This window comes from Pinus tabuliformis, chromosome 5_2, assembly GCF_031772625.1.
Source record: "Pinus tabuliformis cultivar Carrire ecotype Pingquan chromosome 5_2, CPIR1, whole genome shotgun sequence".
In the NCBI taxonomy this organism is placed as follows: Eukaryota; Viridiplantae; Streptophyta; class Pinopsida; order Pinales; family Pinaceae; genus Pinus; species Pinus tabuliformis.
The window spans coordinates 835,764,479-835,788,843 of NC_142306.1; the positions used below are offsets into that span (position 1 = coordinate 835,764,479).

The window sequence follows — 24,365 nt, forward strand, 5'->3', positions numbered from 1 at the left end:
GTGTACTTTGAATTTGGTGATATCTTCCTATCGCTATGACTAATTTGCACATTTGCACATCTTGGAAGAAGCAGAGGGTTCGGACCCTACAAGAACTACTTCAAACGTAGGACCTCCAGGTATGTTCTAAACCCTACGTTTGTGAATTCAAGTGCTTGGCATGACTACATGAGTTCTCTTTGTTATCTCACACACTTTGATGCAAATTAGTCATAGAGATAGGAACATATCACTAAATTTAAAGTAAAATTAACTAAATTAAAACTACTTTATTATTATTATTATTTATAAATAATTTAATATATGAGTAAAATATATATAGTTTTTGAATAATGAGTCCATACAGGTGGAATGTATATGAAAGAGTGTGGAATGGCCAGTGAATGAGTTTTTTAACCCAAAGTTTCCCCTGATGATGGACTCACTTTGTAGTCTGGAATGTTGGGTTAAAAAACTTATTCACAGGTATAGTTTTAAAAAACATGTAACAATTTTTTTATTAATATGGAGATTTATTTTTACTTTGTTATAGGGATTTTTAATGTCTAATCACTTACTAAGAAGACTTGTTTAACAAACTACAAATAAACTTATATTATATTTTTTTAATTAATCAATTTAATTAAAAAAAGAGAATGAAATAACTATTTTTAAAATAAATCTTAACATTTAATCTTTAATTACTATTAAAAATATTTTAAAATATTGAGTGAAAACTAAATCCTATTATTTATTATTTAGTAATTATTAATAATTAAATAATGATGATGATGATGATGGTGGTTAACGTCCACTGAGACCAAATTGGTCTATCGGACTTATAATTTTCTTAGTTTTTAATTATCTGGCTCCTTGTCTTTCTTGGCGAGATTAGTGCCGTAGCTTTCTTTTTTTCTCTACAGTCTTCCAACTTCCTTTATCTTTCATCCACTTCATCTCTTCTGGTTCTTGGGACATTGGTGTCTTAGCTTCGCAATCTATTGTGTTCGTTCTTTTGAAGATAGTCGGAGAAGAAAATTGGTCTAGGAGATCTGCTTTGTTGTTAAATGAAGATTTATTTTGTGTGGTATTCGAATCCTCATAACTGTTGATTTGTTGGTCGGGGCTTTCTCCCTGCTTGTCTTGAGAGTTGTTTCTTTCTTGCCCGATTTCTTGTGATTCAGAGTTTTCTCTAGAGTATTCTTCTTTGATGACAGTGTAGTGTTCTTTTTGTGCTCCTTCCCACCATGTAGATCTGTGGTGGTTTTTTCTAGCAGAATTTTTCTGGAAAGCTTTTGGGCAATTTTTGGCTAGATGGCCCGTCTCAATGCAGGATCGACATCTGAAGAGGACACTTTCATAATCGAGTTTCTGGTTCCACACATAGTCTTTACTTGTTAGGCTTATTTCAGCTGGGAATCCGGCGCTGAAGTCCATTTCTACACAGATGCGTGCATAAGTGGTTCTGGCATATTCCTCTGTTTCTGGGCACCTGCAGTAAAATTTTCTAATTGCATTTCCAATAGCTTTTAGCGAGGAGAGATTCTAGAGATGCAAGGGTAGGCTTGGCAATCTCACCCAAACTGGTGCTTAGGTTATGACTGCTGTAGAGGGATCGAATGATGGGTTCCATGGCTTCATGAATAGCTCTGATTTTTCCCAAAACCAAGGGCCAGAATCTAGAATATATTATCTGCTTTCAGGATTTTCAAAATCTACTATAAAGAAACCCCTAGCACAAGAGCAGATATTAATTTTATCAGAAATGAAATTAATATTATTAGATGATATGAAACCAATGTTTTAAATATTTATTATTAAACTAGTGTTTTGAAATAAGGAAAATTCGATCAATAGCGCTGCTACAAATTCTCCATTTTTTCTCACTAAAAACATATAATCGGATTGAAAAATGGGTACGGAATTGGACGTCTGAATATATAATCGGATTTACATGTTTGGACAATTAGGTGCGGAATTGGACGTCTTTAATTGTAGAGCGCCGACATTTGACAAATGGGAAGTGCCCATTCTCCGCAAAAGACTAAATTTCTGGCGGAGCGAAAAATTCGGTGCTATGGCTGCTCCCACATGCTAATTTCGATTGCTTCTCCATCCCTCCAGTTCACAAGGCATTAAAAAGGGCACAGCCCCTTCACATTTCCACAATTCATTGAGCTACTTGCCTCATGCAGCCGAGAGTTTCACGCTGCAGCGGAGAGTAAAGCATGATGTCAGGCGAAAAGGAGCTGCGCGAGAATAGGAAAAGGAAGGAAACAGTGTGTGTGACGGGAGCGGGGGGATTCATTGCCTCGTGGCTTGTCAAGTTGCTCCTTCAAAGAGGCTACACTGTCCGAGCATCTGTTCGAACCAACCCAGCTGGTATATTCATTATTCTTCAGACGATTTATTAATAAAGTTTTTTGATAAGTAATGTTTATTTGAAATATTGAAATTGTAAGAGTACTCTTATCTTTTCGAACGAGATTTGGCAACTGCAGATGGTGGTGGAAGGTATGAGCATCTGAGAGCGTTGGAAGGAGCAAAAGAGAGGCTTGAGCTTTTGAAAGCTGATATTCTCCATTACCAGAGCTTACTCACAGTCATCAGAGGTTGCCACGGTGTCTTTCACATGGCTTCCGTTCTCAATGATAACCCTGTAATTACTTCATTAATTCATCACTTCTTTCAACTCTATTTGTAATTCCAATTCCATGCAGCTATTTGGAGCTTACAAATCACATTAATAAACCATGCACCATTCTGATAATTTTAGGTCTTGTTAAGCATTGTTTTTTATATAGGTTTGATGGATGTAGTTGATATTGAGTGCAGGAGCAAGTGATAGAACCAGCAGTGGAAGGGACGAGGAATGTGATGGAGGCCTGCGCAGAATCAGGGGTCAAGCGCGTTGTCTTTACGTCTTCAATCGGTGCGGTTCACATGAATCCTCACAGAGACCCACTCGCCATAGTCCGTGATGACTGCTGGAGCGATTTGGACTACTGCGTACAAACCAAGGTTTAATTAACAACATTACTTATACCAAGTATTAAGATAAAGGTTATACAAATCATGGACCAATAATTGATTCGCCTGTCTCGTGCATTACAGAATTGGTATTGCTATGCAAAAACCTTGGCTGAAAAATCTGCTTGGGATATTGCAAAGAGAAGGAATTTAGAGTTGGTGGTGATTAATCCAGGCCTGGTTTTGGGTCCCTTGTTGCATTCCGCCATGAACCCTAGCACTGCTCATATCATGAAATACTTAACAGGTGGGTAATGTTTTTATATATCTTATAATTCGTCGGTTTATAATAGACTTCATGGATTTATGATATAATAGTTATGAAACATGATGGTGATCAGGGTCAGCCAAAACGTATGCAAACTTAACTCAGGCATATGTGGATGTGAGGGATGTGGTAGAGGCTCACATTTTAGTATATGAAACTCCCTCAACGCGTTGCCATAGATATTTATGTGCAGAATGCAACCTGCACCGAGGAGAGCTAGTCCACATGTTGGCCAAACTATGCCCTCGCTGTCCCCTCCCTACCAAGTATGCACCCACTAACCTCCATATATTTATGTTCAAACTAAGCTAGGTCCATAAATAGCTATTAAATGAAGCCAGCTTAATGCACACAGGTGTTCAGATGAAAAAAATCCAAGGAAGCAGCCATACAAGTTCTCGAATCAGAAGCTGAAGGATCTGGGACAATCATTTACGCCTATAAACAAGTGTTTGGCTGACACTGTGGCCAGCTTACACGAGAAGGGGTTTCTTCAACATCACCAATCAGGTTGGGCTGAGAGGGATGGCAGTCACACAATGATGGCGAGGATGTAATGGCTTCAAATATGCACAGATATAACATCTACGATATCTGCATTAGCTGCTATATATATGTAATTTCCTTTTCATAATTATAATTTTTGTCACTCCATGTTGGAGAACAATGGGCCTTCTGTCATTTACTTTGTAAGTTCAATAGACTATTTCTTCGTTAGCGAACATTAATTATTATTATTATTATTATAAAATTATCCATAATATTGATGAGTAGTTCAATTTTTGTTTTATGTATTTGTACTATTTTCTTATCTCCTTCATCCGGATATAATGTTAGTGTGGTTTAACCATAGAAAATCTTGCCGAACTAAATTCATTATCTTGCCAAAATTGATCAGAGTCGAATTCAAAAGAAAAAAAACATTTGTATCTTGCCAAAATTCTAGAGTCCGATCGCAACAAAAGGCAAAAACATTCCTAGTAATTTTTTATAAGAAAAAAAACATTTGTATCTTGCCAAAATTCTAGAGTCCGATCGCAACAAAAGGCAAAAACATTCCTAGTAATTTTTTATTTAATTATTAATTATTTAGAGAAAATAAATAAACAACCCTATAATATATAAGAAAGTACTGAAATTAATTAATTAAATAATAAGATTATGAGGTGTAAAATTTATTGGTTTATGTGATGTTTATTTTTTATTAGGTTTAAAGTTTAAATATTATGAAAAAGGATATGAAAGAAGAATTGAGACTAAGAGTTTATATAACCAATAATAAAAATTATCACAAATAATATTCTCAAGGAGGGTGCTGAGGAGCAGGTATTCTTTCCATGCCTTGATATGATGCCAACTCACTAGATTTGATATGTGCTCTCATCACCTCATCAATTATCACAGAAACCTGCATAAGGTTAAACAACATTTTAATATCCCAAGCAAGATAGGGAGGTACAAGAGGTCTTAGCGGAGAGTATAATAGACCATAAGCTAACCAATCTAGCCATGAGATCTCTTTCTCTAAGGATGAGGATAAAGACCAGCCAATGTGAATTCCTAGAGATTCTGCCCAATACTTGTTATGACTCACTAGGCTTTTTTGCTTAGAGGGCTAGTAGATCTTTTTGTTTTCCATGTCTATGTATGTGAAGAGTTTGGCACAACTAGCCTATTTTTATAAATTTTTTATTTACAAGATGCTCTTTAGATGAGGTCTTAATAATCTTAAGACTCAGAACTTATGTTATTGGTCTAGTTTCCCTTTAAACTAGTAACATAATTTTTTTGGTATATTTAATTCTCATTTGACATAATGCAAAATGCCTAAATTAAAATAATAAATAATAATTGAATAATAAGTCATAACAATATACTCAAATTTCATTTTAAATGAATTACAAATATGCATAAATATATTATGATTTTATTTCCTTTATTATACATTTTGTAATATATAAATTGGGTAGAACTTGGTCTAGGAGATGAAAAATTAGCTCTTAAGGAGGACGAACGATTAATGCACATATTTAGGAGTTTCATGAGTTGTGAGGGAAAGAACAAAAAAAAATTATTAGAGATTTTAAAGTAGAGAATATTAATATAAGAAGAAGTTAAGAGTTTGATGAAGTTAAAAATGCACACCTCTTTATTCTGGATTTAGTGACAAGTTGAAGAAATATTTTCTTCATTTGAATGGTTTTAATAAACTTCAAATTAGGGATAAGTCGAAAAAATATTTTCTTAACTAGATTAGTTTTCACACACTTTTGACTGAAAGAGTTAGGCCTTTGATTTAGATTTTAACTTTCATAATGAAATTTTAACTTTCATAATTTGTTTCATTGATCGTCAAGAATGAACTTTCGACACATATTTTATACCCATCTATTTACATGTATATTTAAGGAATTTGTTTTGTTCAATCTCCAGTTTCTAAGTCATGCTAGGGGGCTTAGAGGTGTATCCTAGTTATAAATTAATAAAGATGATACACTTGATGTGGTCCATTATGAGCTTAATTAGATTTTTTTGTCATAATACCAATGATGTAAAAATATCAATTATATATTTTAAAAAGGCACTGGGAAAAGAGCTAAGTGGACATATCATTGTTGGTAAATAAGGATTGTTATTCATCAATGATATAGAGAAGTATAATTTTTTTAATTATATCTTTTCAATATTTATAATAACTATAAGGTGATAAATTGTTTTAATTTATTATTGTATTTGTATTTCTTCATATAATTTTTTATATTTTGTTATTTTTTAATTTTTTTGGTTATGATGTTTCTTTATAAATGTAGGAGGAAGGTGGAGGTTGAGGTTGAGATCTTTTTCCATATGTAGATTTTTTTGGAAGAAATTAAAAACTTCTAGTATAAGAATATTTATCTTTACATGTCTAATCTAATATCTAAGTTGTGAATTTTGTAGAAGAAATTTGATATTAAACTCCACGGCCTTTAAGTTGATTAGTAGAGTTGAGAGTGAGTGGTTGCATAAAAAATCATTGAAAACTTGTTTTATGAGATGGAATAGTTTTTGGAAGATTTCAAAAACCTATGAGTTGATAATTTTGTGCTCTTTGTTGAATTAAGCCCTTAAGCTAACAATTTCTTGGAATATATTTGAAATCATACACTCTTAAGATTTATATTAGCGTTATTATGGTTAAGTGGTAGCCTTTTATTATTGTTCTTGTGTAGTTTTGATAAAGGGGTTATGTATAAAAACTCGCTTATTTTTTTAGGAAATTCAACCCAACCCTCACACACTTAAGCTAACAATGAGGGTAAAATTACCATGTTAACCCTCATGGACCTTTCATTCTTCTTCCTTAGAATTTCTGGATGCAAGGTAGCTTGATTACTAGTAGCATAGATAATTGGTAATCCCAAGAGACATGATAAGATTGATCCAAGACCATCATGTAATTCAAACCTTATGCAATCATGCATCATTTCTAAACATGCATAATAGCCAAGCGAGTATGTTCAAAAATAGAGGTTATTTGGCACAACAAGAAAATTATTAAAAACAAAGGAAATAAGAACTTGGTTGTTGTAGGGATGATTCTCACATTGGGTCATGTTTCATCATAATCCTTTGGTATGTCCCCAAACAAATGGTAGAGGGTTGAGATATGTGGCCATGGGTTCCCACCCATTGATTTGTTATTTAAGCTCAAGGAGCTTGTCTACCATAGAAACAACTAATCCTACTCATCATTATATCAAGGAATTTCATTAATTTGAAAAAATAAGTTCCATTTCCTCACCCATATAATTTAACTCCTTAAGTATATAAAATATATGCAAGGAAAAAAAACCTATGAAGTCATTGAAAGGAGTGCATAGCTATCAAATGCTAGTTAGTTGAATTTGGGAGCCAACTAGAACAAATGTTTGGTTAGCTTTGGCGTTTTCATTGGTGAATGAGCTAATGAGCATTATATAGATTCAAAAATATCATTTTGCATTTTAGAAACACTTTTAAAATTTTTAAAGCTATCATATCAAAGGTCAAATAAATGTACCACCAATACATTTAGATGCAACACATCGCAAGAAAAAATAATTTGGTCTGATATGCCACTAAGGAGGAAATGTATGTCACATGTTACATGTCATAGAGATGGAAAGTTTGTGACAAATACAAAATGAAAAGAAGTCCTTTTAGAAATTTCATTTTTTGACAATGAAGAAAATCTTGAGGAAGTGAAATGTGAAAAATAGAGAATTTTTGAAGTGATGCAACGTTTCACATGGAAAGAAATTTTAAATTTAATGTGATGTGTCACACAAAAATGAACTTTTGAGTAATTTTACCACCATAAATTAACAATATGTGATACATGTTGTGTGCAAATAAAGATAAATTAGGTGTCATGTATATTGTGTCATGGGAAAAGTGATTTTAGATATGATATGATACATGGAAAAATATTTTATGTGTAACATAATATAGGGAAAAAGAATTTTGGTGCAAAAATGGAAACTATGCTTTGTTGTGGCCCTTTAAACTTTGCATGTGAAAATTGTAATCATGTGCCATTTCACATGACCTAAAAGTTTTGGTGTGATGTGTCACACCTAAAATAACATTGGGATGTAATACATTTCTCTTCTAAAAATAATGGTCTCTTTCATAATAGCTAAGAGGACAAATTTCAAGAAACAATGTATGCAAATTTGATCTCTAAGTCAAATTTTAAAATGCTTCTCCTACATTTCCACTCATGGGTATGGTTGGTTATGTAGTGGAGGTATTTCAATTACATGTGGTTAAGAGTTCAACACTAGTGTCATTTAAAGCAAATATTTGATTATCTTCAAGGAGAAAAGGGTCATGAGTCACAAGATTCTTCTATTAGTTGAATTTTGATAATTTGAAGGAATTCATTTTCCAATCTCAATCTCATTTTGTTGTATCGGATATTTGTGTGTAGTATATTATTATATGCATCCATGTTTCCATTGAATTTGAGAATCAAGATTAACAAATTATTTTTCATATGGATGTTAGCATACTTATTTTAGTTTTATAATTGAAATGAATATTCATGCATAATGATTTATTTCAATTTTGAATTATCTTTGAATGCTTAAATTAATTATGTTTCTATTTAATGTCCATATTTCAAATGGAATTTGTTGTGAGAGCATTTATCGCTTTGATGAATTTGTTTTGAAAAGAGACTGATATTTCCTATTAATTATTTTGATCATATCTGCAAGACCTAGAAGCTTTTCATTGTGTTTATTTTGTGCAATGAAAATATGTCTGTAATATATTGGTATATGCATTCATGTGTTTATTTGATGCAGGATACGAACTCAAAGGATGGTCCATCATGAATTCAAAATCTAAAAGTTTTTCATTTCCTTACTATTGATAACAAGAAGTTTTCATTACATCAAAAGCGAGAGAAGTCTCAGGTAGTAACAAATATTTAGAATAATTATAGTGGACTAGTATTAAAATTAGTTTGCATTAGTTTAGGATAATTTAGGTAATTAGAGTAGGGTAGTTTAGGAGGACACAATGGAGCCTTTATACTTGTGAGTACCACCACACAAAATGAGTAAGGATCTAATTGGGGCCTCGATCAGGTGGTATCTCCCTACTGCAAGGGAGAATTTTCTTGCCTGCTAACATTAACACAAACTCTAGACACTTGTTTCCATCATGGAATTCGTTGTTTAGTGACACATTGATTAACAAGGAGGGAACTTAGAGTTTATCGGTTTCTATGGTGAGGATTTTGATGTTGAGATTTCAGAGCATCCACAATATTCATTTTTAATTTGATGTTTCGAGTCAAAACCATGACTCATCATCAGGTTTTTCCTAATGATGAGTGATGGTTTTGACTCGAAACATCAAATTAAAAATGAATACTATGAAGGAGAGACATAGCTCGCTTGGCCAATTCATCCACACCTGGGAACATGATAGACATATACCATAGAGATGGTTAAGAGATCCATTCTGATTCTTTGAGATATTGATGCCAATTTGTTGTCCAAAGGAAGAGCTTTTCTTTAGAAGTGACTATTTATTATTTGAAAATCACCCAAAATAATTAGAGAGACAAGATCTAATACCTAAACCAATCAAATTCCCTGCAAGAAGGCATAAAATTCAACTTGAAAAGGCCTAAGGAAAAAGAGTAACCCATTGTGCACCTACCACTTTGGGTTTCCATTGAATTTTTTATAAAATCTTTTAGACATAAATATAAAATTTTTGAATATAGAGCTTTGGTAGTCTATCATGCTAATATAATTCATTAATTAAAATGAGTCAAAAATTAATCTTTCTGTAAAGTAGGTTAACAAAAAACACTCTTAAAACTTACTATTTATAAAAAAATTCAAGTAAAAAATGTGATTGTAACTGCTGCAAATACATTATATTTTAATTAGCAAATACATTATATTTTAATTAACAGAAAAATTCATAAGAAATACTTTGAATATTAATTATGATGACTACACATACATTATAATCTAATTGATTGAAAAATCATAAGAAATACTTTGTAGATTAAAATATACTTCTAGATGGTCCTCCGCAAATGGGTGTTGCACATATGAATCATGTTTTTATATTTAGGAGATCATAGTTTCTGGATTTTCATTTTTCCGGTTTTCCTTTTAATAGAAAACTAAGTCAGTTTTTTCTCTCCTGAAAAAATGCTTTAATTATACAGGTGATGCATAATATAGTGTGGGGGTATTTCCTGTGTATCTCTGATTATACCGGTGATGCATAATATCGCATGTTTTTAGATCTTACAGAACCGTTTCCTTTTAATAGAAAACTGAGTCAGTTTTTTCTCTCCTGGGAAAAATGCTTTAATTATATCAGTTTTTTCTCTCCTGAAAATCTCTGGCGGAGCGAAAATATCGTTGCTTGAGTTACGAAATGTCGTTTTTCAACTAAGAAATAAAAAAAAAAAATACTTTATATGGACGTGAAATGCCTATCTCTATGGCTGCCCCCACGTGGTAATTTTGATTGCCCTCAAATTCTCCTCCCCTTAAGAAGGCATTAAAAAGGGTAGAGCCCCTTCACATTTTAACCATTCATTGAGCCGCTTGCCTTATGCGACCGAGAGTTTCAGGCTGCAGCCGAGAGTATAGCATTATGTCAAGCGGAAAGAGGATAAAGAAAGCAAAGGAAACAGTGTGCGTCACGGGAGCAGGGGGATTCATTGCCTCCTGGCTCGTCAAGTTACTCCTTCAAAGAGGCTACACTGTTCGAGCAACAGTTCGCACCAACCCAGTTGGTATATCATTTATTCTTCACACGACCTATTAATTTAATTATTATTTGTTTTTAATAAATAGGTTGAGTAGTACTTTCTTACTAACCCAAAGAGTTGAGGATGAGTTTAGTTAGCAAAGAGTTGAGGATGGGTTTAGTTAGCAAAGCCATTCAGAATCAAATTTTATGGGGTGGTTGTGTTTTCTGTTAGGGGAGGAGGTATTCTAAAATATCCAGTCAATTTAGGGTTGGTGTGGCCAGGTGTGATCTGATCCCTGGTGACTCTGAGGGATTAGATGCCTCATGGTAGGTTGTATGGGTGGGGGAATCCTCTAGAAAGTTATTTTTAGGGAGAATCTCACACTTTTTTTTTTCAGAAAATCTGACCATAAGATTGTTTGAGTAATTTTTTAATGATGGAAATAGATTTAACACCATGAAAAATTCCTTAACATTCAAAATCTTCAAGTTTGACAACTATAACCCAGATTTCCCCAAATTTATGTCCAAATTTAACAAAAACAAATTTGTAACCTAATTAAACTAACTTATATCTCACATTTTGCCAGGCAAATCAAAAATCTTCAAGTTTGACAACTATAACCCAGATTTCCCCAAATTTATGTCCAAATTTAACAAAAACAAATTTGTAACCTAATTAAACTAACTTATATCTCACATTTTGCCAGGCAAATCAAACCTTAATCAATGGAGTAATCACTTTTATTTTTATCCAATTTTTTTGGTGGGTTTTCTAAAATGATGATAAGTTTAACAAAAAAAAATTTCTACTCGGAGTTTTATTAAGTGTAATATATGTTATAAGATACAAAATTTAATAGTAATGTTTTTTTGATAAATAAGATTTATTTGAAATATTGAAATTGTACTTGAGTTTCTCTTGCAAGAGTACTCTTTTCTTTTCTAACGAGATTTGACAAATTGCAGATGATGGTGGAAGGTATGAGCATCTGAGAGCGTTGGAAGGAGCAAAAGAGAGACTTGAGCTTGTGAAAGCTGATATTCTCCATTACCAGAGCTTACTCACAGTCAACAGAGGTTGCCACGGTGTCTTTCACATGGCTTCCGTTCTCAACGATAACCCTGTAATTACTTTCTTTAATTCATCGCTTCTTAAAATTGCATTAATCAACCCTGATCACCATTCTCATAACTTTAGATCTTGTTAAACATTTTTTTTAATATAGGTTTGATGGGTGCAGTTAATATTGAGTGCAGGAGCAAGTGATAGAACCAGCAGTGGAAGGGACGAGGAATGTGATGGAGGCCTGCGCAGAAACTGGGGTCAAGCGCGTTGTCTTTACGTCTTCCATCGGTGCGGTTTACATGAATCCTCACAGAGACCCGCTTGCCGTAGTCCATGATGACTGCTGGAGCGATTTGGACTACTGTATACAAACCAAGGTAAATTAACAGCATTACTTTTATCAAATATTATAAATAATGGTTACGCAAATCATGGACTAATAATCGATTGGCCTGATTTATGCATTACAGAATTGGTATTGCTATGCAAAAACCTTCGCAGAAAAATCTGCATGGGATATTGCAAAGACAAAGAATTTAGAGTTGGTGGTGATTAATCCAGGCCTGGTTTTGGGTCCCTTGTTGCATTCCGCCATGAACCCTAGCACTGCTCATATAATGAAATACTTAACAGGTGGGTAATGTTTTTATATATCTTATAATTCGTCGGTTTGTAATAGACTTCATGGATTTATGATATAATAGTTATGAAACATGATGGTGATCAGGGTCAGCCAAAACGTATGCAAACTTAACTCAGGCATATGTGGATGTGAGGGATGTGGCAGAGGCTCACATTTTAGTATATGAAACGCCCTCAGCGCGTTGCCATAGATATTTATGTGCAGAATGCAACCTGCACCGAGGAGAGCTAGTCCACATGTTGGCCAAACTGTGCCCTCGCTGTCCCCTCCCTACCAAGTATGCACCCACTAACCTCTATATATTTATGTTCAAACTGAGCTAGGTCCATAAATACATATATTAAATGAAGCCAGCTTAATGCACACAGGTGTTCAGATGAGAAAAATCCAAGGAAGCAGCCATACAAGTTCTCCAATCAGAAGCTGAAAGATCTGGGACAATCATTTACGCCTATAAACAAGTGTTTGGCTGACACTGTGGCCAGCTTACACGAGAAGGGGTTTCTTCAACATCACCAATCAGGTTGGGCTGAGAGCGATGGCAGTCACACAATGATGGCGAGGATGTAATGGCTTCAAATATGCACGATTTAACATAAACAATCTCTGCGTTCGCTACTATATATCTAACCCCCTTTTCATAATTTATGTTCGTCCATGTTGGAGAACAGTTGGCCTTGCATTTACTTTGTAAGTTCAATAGACTACTTCGTCTTAGCCAACGTTAATTATAGTTATCCATAATATTAAAGAGTGATTTAATTTGTATTTTTTTTTCTAGTATTTTTTTTTTAATGTATTTTTAATAAATATCATTTCTCCCTTTCATTATTTTTTATTCATCAAGATGTAATGGTAGCTTGGTTAAATAACATAGATAATTTAATTTTAATAGAAGAATAGCCAATTGGTTATTTTTCATGGTATTATTAAATGTTTTACAAGAGTATGCTATTTAATATCAATCGCAAATGGTGGCTAAAGCATAATGTGCAATATATACTCACAATGGTGATAATGACTTTATGTATACTTTATTCAATTTTTAGAATTGATTAATTATTTAGGGTTGTTTAATTATTCAAAAAGGATTTGCTTATATTTTATTTAATTTTTTAAGTTTATTAGAATATTAGTTTTTTAATAATTAATTATATATAATTATATAATATATTACATTTAATTTTTTATGTTTTAGTAGTGTTATGGATACTTTACTTAACACATTTTATTTAAATATATCTTTAAATATAAAACATTTTTTTAAACCATTTTTTTTTTTTAATTTTTTTTTTTTTCTTTAGTTAATTTTATTTGAAATTTAGTGGGGATTTTTGGAATGGTAAGTTTGACCTAGAATTTTAGTGTTTTTGGGACTTTTTATAATGTTGAATCTATTTATGCATTCAAAAATATAATGGATTCAAAAATTACTTTTAAACAACTAAAATTCACAATTTTGTATAACTAAAATTCACAAGCAATTCATGATATTGCCAAAAATTCTAAAACAAAAAACATGACAATTATTTAACTAAACAAAGTCTTTCAGTAAAAATCACATGAGAGAATTTTTTGGCCTACGCGTTTCGAACCAACAAGTGTGGTTCATCATCTAGACCACATGAAGAGGCACACCATGGAAAAGGCTTAAATAGAGAGCAATGTGATTTCTACCAAAAGACTTTGTTTAATTTATTATGGATCACAGAAGGAATACATAAATTATTTAACTTTTAACAATTTTTTTTATTGTAAAAAAATATTTATTTTAAAAAAGACACGAAGAAAGTAATGAATTTAGTTTATTAAATAACATATCTTAACGATATACTAAAATTTCGTTTTTGACATTACAAATGTGATTAAACATATCATTGTTTTACTTATTATATCCGCGGAAGGTAGAGTATACTGTATAACTTTTAATTAATTTGTAAATTTTTAGAAATCATTTCCAAAGTTTATTAAAGTTTTGGTAAAATTAATTAGAAATTGGAAATTATTTTTTGAATTTTTAAAATTTGAATTTCTAATTTTTGATTGAGGAATGACTAATTTTATGTGGTTTAAAATCATTTTTTTAGAATTAAAAATTGTTTAAAAAAATGTACTCATAAATTAATTATCCAAAAAAATCAAATACATGATTTTTTCCTTAATTAATATTTTCTTTTCCAAAAAAAATTAAATATATGGAATTTTCCATAATTAATATTTTCTTTTCATATTTTTTAGAAATTGAAAATTATTTTTTGAATTTTTAAAATTTGAATTTCTAATTTTTTATTGGTGAATAACTAATTTTATGTGGTTTAAAATCAAAATTTTAAAATTAAATATTGTTTAAAAAAATGTATTATTCAAAAAAATCAAATATATGAATTTTTTCATAATTAATATTTTCTTTTCCAAAAAAATATACATATGGATCTTTCCATAATTAATATTTTCATTCCTTTCATTATCATACTATTTTTAACAATAAATATTTATTAACCTATAATCATTCATTGCTTGTTTTCTATTAATTGTTCTATTATTTGTAATAACAATGTGTTTTTCTATTAATAATGTTTTTCACATGTTTCTATTAATATATTTTATTAATCATAATATATTTTATTGTTTAATTATTTAATTGTTGTCATCTTTTTTTTTCATAAAACTATGTTATCATGTACCAATAGATTATTAGCAATTTGATTCCCTCTCCACAAGGTTGTGGTTCTTAAATCATGAACTTAATATAATTAAGTTATATGATAACATCACCCCATAAGGGTTCTCTACTTTTTGCATAAGAGGTAGGTACTAAACAACTTAGTGTAGGAAAAGCAAACTTTTACATTGTGAGAATATAAGTTTTGTAATATATAAATGGGGTGCAACTTGCTGTAGGGAAAGAAAGATTTTACATTGTGAGAATGGGAGATAAATTATAAAGGAAAATTGCACTTTTAAAGAGTTGTTGTAGCGACAACAACCAACCTCCAAAATTTTGCCTTAGCTTCGTTTTGGAGCCTCCCTACCAACCATCCTTAGCAACATGTCTCGCATTGTCAAGTACATAGGCTTCATTGTTTTTTTCAGTAGCTTGTCAGCCTATGCATGTCAGTTTGCTTCAGTCCCCTCACAGGCTGCCATTCCGGACTTGGGCCAGTTGCTGGCTGAGTAGCTCCCTCAGAAAATTGCGCAATTCTGGAGGGGAACCAACCTTCCCTCTAGAAATTGCGCAAATCTGTTGGGCAACCTGCTGGGCCCAGAAATTGCGCAATACAGTCAAACAACCTTCCTCAAGAAAATTGCGCAATCTGGCCCAACACTCCAACTTAGCCCAAAAATTGCGCAATTCTGGGCAGTAGTCACCTACAACTCCTAGAAATTGTGAAATCCCTCTGGACAGCCAGCCCAACTCCTCCCATAAATTGCACAAAAATCCCTCTCAGTCAAGCAGACTGTTGCATGTGCCTTCAGGTTGACCGGTTCCACCCGGCACCCAAAAAACTTGACTTACATGCATGGGTTGTTTTTTCATGAAATAGAAAAAAAGCAACATGCAAAAAGAATCCCTAGAATTTAGGGATTTATTTTTTAGCAGTTGGAGGTTAAATGAAAAGATCGTTTTAGAAACTTTCCTCCAAGTGTCACTTTTTCTAACTTTGTGGCATGCACGTCATGAGCCTCAAAATTATTTATTCAATGCTTCAGACCTCATTCTTCACATCGATTTGGATCTATGACATCCCACAGCACATCGAGGATTCTTCTGCACATCTAACTTAACTATTTCTGGGTAAGTCGCTTTACTTGTCTTTTGCAGCATTTATATTGCTTTTTGTGTTTTGGCTTGTGTGAGTGATTTTTGCTTGATTTCTATGAATGCTTGCTGTTGTTTGCATGCATGTTAGCCTGTACAAGCACCATTTTATTTTTCATTTTCATCTCACTATTGTCGCATGCATGACACTATTTTGCACGAACGGTCGCTGATTCGACAACTCGTTTCACACACATGCATGTTTTTCCATTTTCTGAATCTTGGATTTGTTGTTTTCATGCATGATAATTCACTCCTACTTACACTCAGTATCTTCATGCATTCGCATCTTCATATTCTTTCAATTGCTCGTCGGCGGCTCTAGGAAACCTTGGCCCAGACTCTGCCTTGCCCGGACAACATTGCGCAATTCTGAGAGGGAAGGCTCTGCCTTCCTCCTAGAAAATGTGCAAATCTAACCAGACAGTGTTCTCCAGTCTTGATTTGTGAAATTCTGAGAGGTAGTGTTTTCTGGCCCATAAAATTGCGCAATGCAGTCCTTGGGCCTGCATCTCTTGCCAGCAGAAATTGCGCATTGCGCAATATTAGCACCCAGCAGGTCATTCTGGATTGGGCATTGCACAATTCCAGCAGTCAATGAGCCTCACGACAGTCCGGGTTGCCTTTTGCACAATTCTGACAGTCAGTATCTCGGCATCCCAGTGAAAATTGCACAATCCTTGCCAGTAGTTCCCCGGGTATGTTGCATGTTAGTCCTCAAGTTTTCTTTGGTTTTAACTGACAAATTTCTTTCCATGCATGTCGCCATGTCTCCAGATATAGCAGGTGTTCATCCATCTCTCAGCAGTTCAGGATCAATGGCCTCCAAGAGAGTAGGGTCAAAGGACACCGACAGAAGCGCAACTGGAGAAGCAGTTGAGCGAGTGTCTATGATTTTGCCAATATATGAAGACATCAAGCTGATCGTAGACAAAGACATCAAGCTAAAATGGAAGGAGTTCAATGATGCATTCTTAGGCACATTTGGGGAAGATCTCGAAGACCGCAAAGCCGATGTGAACATTCACAAGTCTGGCTTGTACGGATTGCATGCAAGTATCCCGCGTACCCATGCGTGGACATGATACATTGGATTGTCTCGCACATTGATCTCGAGATGATGGCGTTAAGAAGTGTCAGCATGACAAATATTTCTACCTTTAGGGCACATGATTATCAATAGATATACCACTTGTCGAAGCCAGTGATCACCATGGAGAGACCCTTTAGCATACCCAACAGCAATGCCAACTCCAGGGATATCTTGAAGAACTAGGTGAAGGAGCCAACCAAATTCAGGATGACACCCAACCAGATTTACAAGACGAAGATACTGCGGAAGGCGTATCAGTACTTGGTCATCTTTGCATGTCGCTTGTATGGCCAAGAGAGCACGGAGACCTTCCTGCAGAGTTGGGTGATCACGTTGGACCAACTAGCTAGTGAAGGCAAAGCATGCAACTGGTCCGACATGTTGGCTCATAGGCTTAAGGAACAGGTAACAGGAGCTTGACAGCTGTCCAAAGGTCAACAAGTAGAAATCTACATATTTGCTTACATCTTGGATGCAATCTGTGCCTGTGAGCAGTTCCTCGGCTTGAAGTGGGCATGGACATTAACAGAAACCTCTGTCAACACTTATTGTAAACTATTTTCTAAATGTAGCTTCCGCGGGGTCATCACATAGTTGTGAGTCCATTTTGTCACCCGAGTGTACAAGATGATATTTGAGCAGGATCCAACTTGCATGTCGAAGGCAACAATGGAGGCACTTATCAACATAGCAGATTGGTATGCCTCACGTTTTGGCACCTTCATACGGATGTACAACGTGGAGAAGCCTCTACATGTTTTGCCGAAGTTTTCCATGGACAAGATCATCATGCAAGAAGTATCGTACCACATCTCAGCAGGACTATCAGCTAGGCTGCATCGGAATAAGAAGGCACCTTGGCCCACTCTTCCATTGTGGATCCAGAGTCAGATACAGAACTATGAAGAACTCTCGTAGCTCATCACTTGTTTGCAGGCTTCCAATGCATGAGTATTTAGAAGCATGGATGTTGTTGTGCGCGCACATGTGATCCCATCTATTGGGACAGTCACTGAGGCAAAGCAAAAGGCACAATTCTGACTGGAGCTAGACTCGTACTTTGGTGAGTTGATGCTCATAGCCACCACCGCAGACTTGGAAATCAGTGTAGGCATTATGCATCAGTATATCATTGGTCTGGTTGCACTCAAGACAATGATGTGCATGTTATCAGACGAGTTGGATAAAGGAGCCAAAGTAGTGTACCATATGCAACAGAGGTAAGAGTTCGTTTCCAGAAAGATGTCACGACAGAGTACAGTGACACCATCACGGAATACGAGCTTGGCATCAGTTTTCCACCATTGACCATCATGATCATGTCGAAGAGTTGGTCTTCCCACAGTTTTCTGAGTCATAGTGATGACTTGCATGGCTTGCTCAAGCCTATTTTGTCTCACATGGGTACATGTGCAGATTGTATGTAACATCTTGTCAAGTGGAAGTTTAAGTGTCGATAGTTGAATGTAACAATCATAGAGTAGTTGAAGAATCATGAGGGTAGATGAATAGTCACAAAGGGGAATGTCAAGAGTCACCCCACCCTTTGCTATATATAGCACCTCATAACTCATTGTATAGGATTTTGGCCAGCCAAGCTTCCGATAGGAGTATCTTAGAGAAAGCTTGGAGAGTATTGTAATGAGCCTTGGCTTCTCCACAGTGTAGAGCTAGTACATCTTTTTGCAGGAGCAAGTGGAAATGGATGTAACATTCCGCTACCGGGACTAGTGGTTGGTCATGGTTGTACTGTATGATTGGAACCTTCACTTCTTAATATAACAGAGCCAACATGTTTCATGCATATGTTGTTATTGTATTTCATCTATCTTGGTTACTCTAATGTTATACGTATCTATTTTCTTACGAATGCATGGATGGACTCTTTCTGGATAAGCATGTATGAATATTACTGAGATGTGTTGTTGGTTTAACCATCACTTTGGATTGTTAGCTTACTTGATTTCCAGTTTGTGATGCATCCTCGTTCGTGTGTTCCCTTCCAAACCGTGTGCTTTCACAGGTTTCGAAGGGGCGCACTCACCCTACTTTCCATGTGTTAGAACCATTCATGCACCTTCCTTGACTTGCTACGCATGTCACACCCTTGCTCCCAATAGGGACATTTTACTTACCTCTGCACACAACCACGGTCGAGGCGATACTATACAACCCACTGCTAGGACTCCTACACCAAACGCCTAAGGTCTAGATGGGATTTCTTACCGGGGAGATTCCTTGACATGTTGGTAGGTCCAGCACCGTCTATAAGAGTTTTATGGAATGAATTCAAAAAATTTCATTAGAGGTTTCAAAGTAGAAAAAATCTATAATAAAGTTAGTGAAGGATAAAACTCCAAAATAAAAGGTGCATGCATTCTTAACTTCATCAAAAGATAAATTAATAAACTCTAAATCGGGAACAAATTGAAAAAGTCTTTCTTTAAATCTTTCATTGGTTTCCACAATTTGTTTAAATTACCATAGAGAATAAGCCTTTTGACACATCCATTATAACCATCTATTGACATGTATATCTAAAGGAACTTGGTTTGCTCAATTTCTAGTCCCTATGTCATGATAGATGAGCTTAAAGTTCTATCTTAGGTAGAAAATTAATAGAGGTGATATAATTGATGTGCTCCAGTAAGAGTTAAATTAGATTTCTGGTCATTACTACCAAAGAAAAGTTTACATGTAAAAATATCAATGATTTTACAAATGCATCTTGGTAGAGGGAAAATAGTTAAAGTCAACATATCATTGTTGGTAAATAAGTACTATTATTCATGAATGATATGGATGTGTATAATTTTTCTAGTTTTTTTTTTAAACTTTTAGTGTGATGTGTCACACCTAGAAAACCTTTAGGCATAATACATGTCTCTTCTAAAAATAATGGCGGTTCTTTCATAATAGCTAAGAGGACAAATTTAAGAAACAATGCATGAGAATTTTCTCTTCTAAGTCAAATTTTCAAATTCTTCTCCTACATCTCCACTCATGGGTGTGGTTGATTATGTAGTGGAGGTATTTTTATGATATGTGGTTAAGATTTCAACTGTAGTTTCATTTCAAGAAAATATTTGAAAAGGTTAAGAATACCTTATGTATAGACTCAAATGTTTACTAGGGACAAGTTCAATAGATAACTTAGAGGAAATTATAGGTAGAGTGCATTGGAATAGCCTAGCCCTAAAAATATCATTGATTATGTTATTGGAAGAATACTACATGTGGGAGTTCATCATGTGGTGTAATTGGTCCTCTCCAACTTAACCTTAAAATTTAGAAATATTAGAAAAATCTGGGTAGGCATGGTAGGAAAAGTTAGGCCATGAAGGATGGGCTATAAAATGCCAAGAATGTCAAAATTAACCATAAAAAGAAATATCTCTAGAATAAGGTTCCCTTCTCTAAGAGGAAGAGTAATTGCAATTTAACTAGGACAACCTTAATTGAATTAATAAATGGCCTACCACATAGACCCCCCAAGTTAGGGACAAGGTGAAAAAGCTTTCTATAACACTTTAACTGGCTTCTACACAATTCAAGTTGAAATATTCAAGTCTTATGCTTAAATTTCAACCTCCATCATTTCTTTAACTAACAATCATTAACAAGCTTTTGACATAATTGATATACCCATCTATTCACATGTATATTTGAAGGCCTCTATTTTACTTCATCTCTAGTCTCTCCATCATGATATGGAGCCTAGTGGTACATTTTATTTATAAAATTAGTAGGAAATATATCCTTGATGTGCTCCATGATAAGCCAATCTATATTTTTTTTATTATAATTTAATCTCTAAGTTTAGCCATAACACTAGTCACAAGTTCACAAGTAAAAATATCGATGATTTTATTATTGTATCTTCCATAAAGGTAGAAGGCCAAAAACCCAACATAGATATCATTGTGGGTACATTATGACTAATATTCATAAATGAGGTAGACATGTAAAGTCTTATCAATTATATCCACTCAATATTTATAACACCCATAAAGTGATTAATCATTAAATAATAACTTTTTTATTTTTGTTATATGTGTGTGTCTAAACATACACATCATCATTAATTAGGTTTATTTTAGGTGGTTGGGAGGAATTATTGTTATACTCTTTCCACAACTAGCCACCCTAGTTAACCAGGGGGGAGGATAACCCTCTTCGTTGTGCAAATTGTGTAGCGAGGGGGTCACAAGGGGGTTTGAGGGGGGCGAGTAGCCCCTCTCTATGAGGTCCGGGGTATCGCCCCAGGGAATTTTTTTTTTGGACCCTATATTAGGTGGGCAGACCTACCTATGGTTTTGTGCATGGTTTTCGCACATGGTTTTGGGCGCGATGGTTTTTCGGTCCATGGTATTGGATGCTTCGGCATGTATAAATATGTATGTAACATTAAAAGGAATATAATGAAAAATGAAGCTGGTAGTCCCGGTTTTGGGATCCAGGGGAAAATCTCTGTGTATATGTGTTTTATGTGTTATACTCTCACTATTGTTTATTTTCTGTGTTTTAGAATTCATATGCAGGTAATTTATGTACGACATTAAAACCTACATTTGGTATCAGAGCTGTTTTGGCTTCAAGGGGGCACCTTTGTTGCTGATGGGTTTCGCATGGGCCTTTGGTAGACCCTGTTCAGTGGGAGATCTACAGGATCGATTCTGGTGATGAAAGAAGATGGCGAGTAGTGGAAAGATAGAGATTGAGAAATTTAATGGTCAGAGTTTTGAGTTGTGGAAACTCAAGATGGAGAATCTGCTAGTGGACAAAGATCAGTGGATCGCAATAGATCCGGGTACTAAACCAACAGGAGTGTCTGATGAAGAATGGAAGAAGTTGGATCGAAAGGCAAAGAGCACAATACGATTGTGTGTCTTAGATTCAGTATTGTTGAATGTATCAGGGGAAGCTATGGTGAAGGCTTTATGGGACAAGTTAGAGAATTTGTACCAATCTAAGTCTCTAGTGAATAAACTGTTCCTACGGAAAAAGTTGTATAACTTGAGGATGAAAGATGGAGACTCGGTGACAGAGCATATGAACACATTTAATACTGTGGTAAGTCAGTTATTATCTGTTGATATTAAAATTTCAGATGAAGATAAGTGCATCAGTTTGTTTTTTTCTCTACCAAATTCTTGGGATAGTTTGGTTATTGTAATAGGTAGTAATGAAACTGCCTTGCAGTTTGATGAAATAGTCTCATCCTTGCTGACAGAGGAGATGAGATGGAAAATTATGGAGAACTAGAATGGTGATGCCTTGTCTGTACGAGGACGATCCCAGAACAGAAACAAAAATAAGTCATCGAGTGGGAGATCTAAATCTAGAGGGAGATCTAAATCTCCAGGAAAACCTATAAAGGTAGTGTGCTGGAAATGTGGAAAGGAAGGGCACTACAAAAGTGACTGTAAATATAAAGCTCCTGACAAAGGAAAGGGATTTTATGATGCTCCTTCTGCAGAGGCAAAAACCACCTCAGATGAAGGTGGGGATGTGTACTTGGCTTCTTCAAGTACACATGTAGATCATGAGGCATGGTTGATTGACTCAGGTGCATCCTTTCACTTCACTCCCCATAAAGAGTGGTTCTGCAAGTGTGAGAAATATGATGGCGGTAGTGTCTTCTTGGGGGATGACAAGAAGGCTAGAATCATTGGTCGTGGAAAATTCAAGTTGAAGATGCAGGGTGGAAGGATTAGAACACTTCCGAGTGTTCTTCATATTCCTGCATTAGCCAGAAATCTGATTTCTGCAAGCAAGCTAGATGATGCAGGTGTAAAAACAGTGTTCGAGAAATATACCTGCAAGATGGTTCAAGGAGCATTGGTATTGATGTTTCGGATCGGAACTCTGTACAAGTTGCAACATAGCACTGTTATTGATGGGTGCAACAGTTATGTGGTTCCTGAAAGTGGAGCAGAAAATCTAGTGGTCTCTCGAGAAAAGACCATGCTATGGCATCAAAGGCTTGAACATATTGGAGAGAAGGGCCTTCAAATACTTCATGGTAAAGGTATGGTAGAAGGTACAACTAATATCTCTCTGGATTTTTATTTCTGTGAAAATTGTGTATATGGGAAGTAGAATCGAATGAGTTTCCCCTCTGGTGGTGTTATAGACATTTTTGTGCCTTACAGCATGAAGCATGAAATGTCCATAATCTAAGGGATCCAAAGTCCCTAAACATGATGTTCCTACCCCTAGAGGAACAAGGTCAGCAAACCACAGCACTTCAAATCAGTTCTCCACCTGAAAACACTCAAAAACAAACAATTTCGGGATCATGTCAACTGCTCCACTGAGCATCTGCGCTGAATGTCAACTGCTCCTCTCTGTACCTGCACTGAATGTCAACTCTAATGAAGGCTACCTGCGCTGAGCGAGATTGGACAAATGGCACATTCATTTCTCAAGGTTTCAATGCCCAGGAAGCTTCCAAAATGACACTTGGATCAAGGAATTCGCCTTGTGATGAGTAAGAGGATCTAGAACTCCAAGTGGAAGCAAGGATCTCCAAGTGGACTCAAGAACTGAAGTATAACTGAAGTGGGAGAGGACACAAGTCAGCTTCACACCAGTCTCAAGCTGACTCATCCTTTCTCCATTTCTCCTATATATAGAGCTCTCTCATGAGGTCTAAGGAGGCTGGAATTTTTTGAATGCAAGGAAGTGCTGTTGGTTTGAGGTTAGAACTATTGGGTGATTGCTTTGAAGGAGGTGAAGAGGAGATTTCTTTCTGCTAGGAGGTGTTGCTGGATTGGGCCTCTCATGGTTGCAACACTCTCAGAACTTTACTTCTTCCATTAATAAAGCATTTGAGGTTCTTCTATATGCATGTGTCTCAATGATGTATTGTTATACTTGTGTATTTGATTTATTCTAATCCTTGAATCAATTATGAATGTATGCTTCTTGTAGTTTCCCTTTCTTGTTCTCTCACAGGATCTTTGTGTAGCTGGGCCGGTGAAAGAGCAAGGAGCTTGGGAGCAAGCAGCAAGGAGAGAAGATTGGATCAAGCATTAAGCGAAAGACATCGGTTGGTGGATCCCTTTCTCCCCTTTTACTTTCATAAAGAAGAAATCTTCGATAGCTTTGCTTTCAGTTGTTGCTGAGGTACTATCACCCTTAGAGTGGGATAGGGTCATTCCGTATTGGATACTTTTCCCTACAACAAACTGGTGACTCCAC

At 35.1% G+C, this 24,365-nt stretch overlaps 2 protein-coding genes across 2 annotated transcripts; both read left to right on the top strand.

The window, feature by feature from the left end:
* Positions 1 to 2,175: 2,175 nt before the first annotated feature.
* LOC149161924 (cinnamoyl-CoA reductase 1-like) lies at positions 2,176 to 3,885 on the top strand. The gene is made up of 6 exons (XM_089435591.1): positions 2,176 to 2,361; positions 2,481 to 2,638; positions 2,815 to 3,000; positions 3,094 to 3,256; positions 3,351 to 3,543; positions 3,633 to 3,885. Exons 1-6 carry the CDS (start codon positions 2,208 to 2,210, stop codon positions 3,832 to 3,834), a joined length of 1,056 nt encoding a protein of 351 aa, XP_089291717.1. The 5' UTR covers positions 2,176 to 2,207; the 3' UTR covers positions 3,835 to 3,885.
* Positions 3,886 to 10,435: 6,550 nt separating this feature from the next.
* On the top strand, positions 10,436 to 12,816 carry LOC149161925 (cinnamoyl-CoA reductase 1-like). Its single transcript, XM_089435046.1, has 6 exons — positions 10,436 to 10,577; positions 11,504 to 11,661; positions 11,795 to 11,980; positions 12,074 to 12,236; positions 12,331 to 12,523; positions 12,615 to 12,816. Exons 1-6 carry the CDS (start codon positions 10,436 to 10,438, stop codon positions 12,814 to 12,816), a joined length of 1,044 nt encoding a protein of 347 aa, XP_089291172.1.
* Positions 12,817 to 24,365: the final 11,549 nt, after the last annotated feature.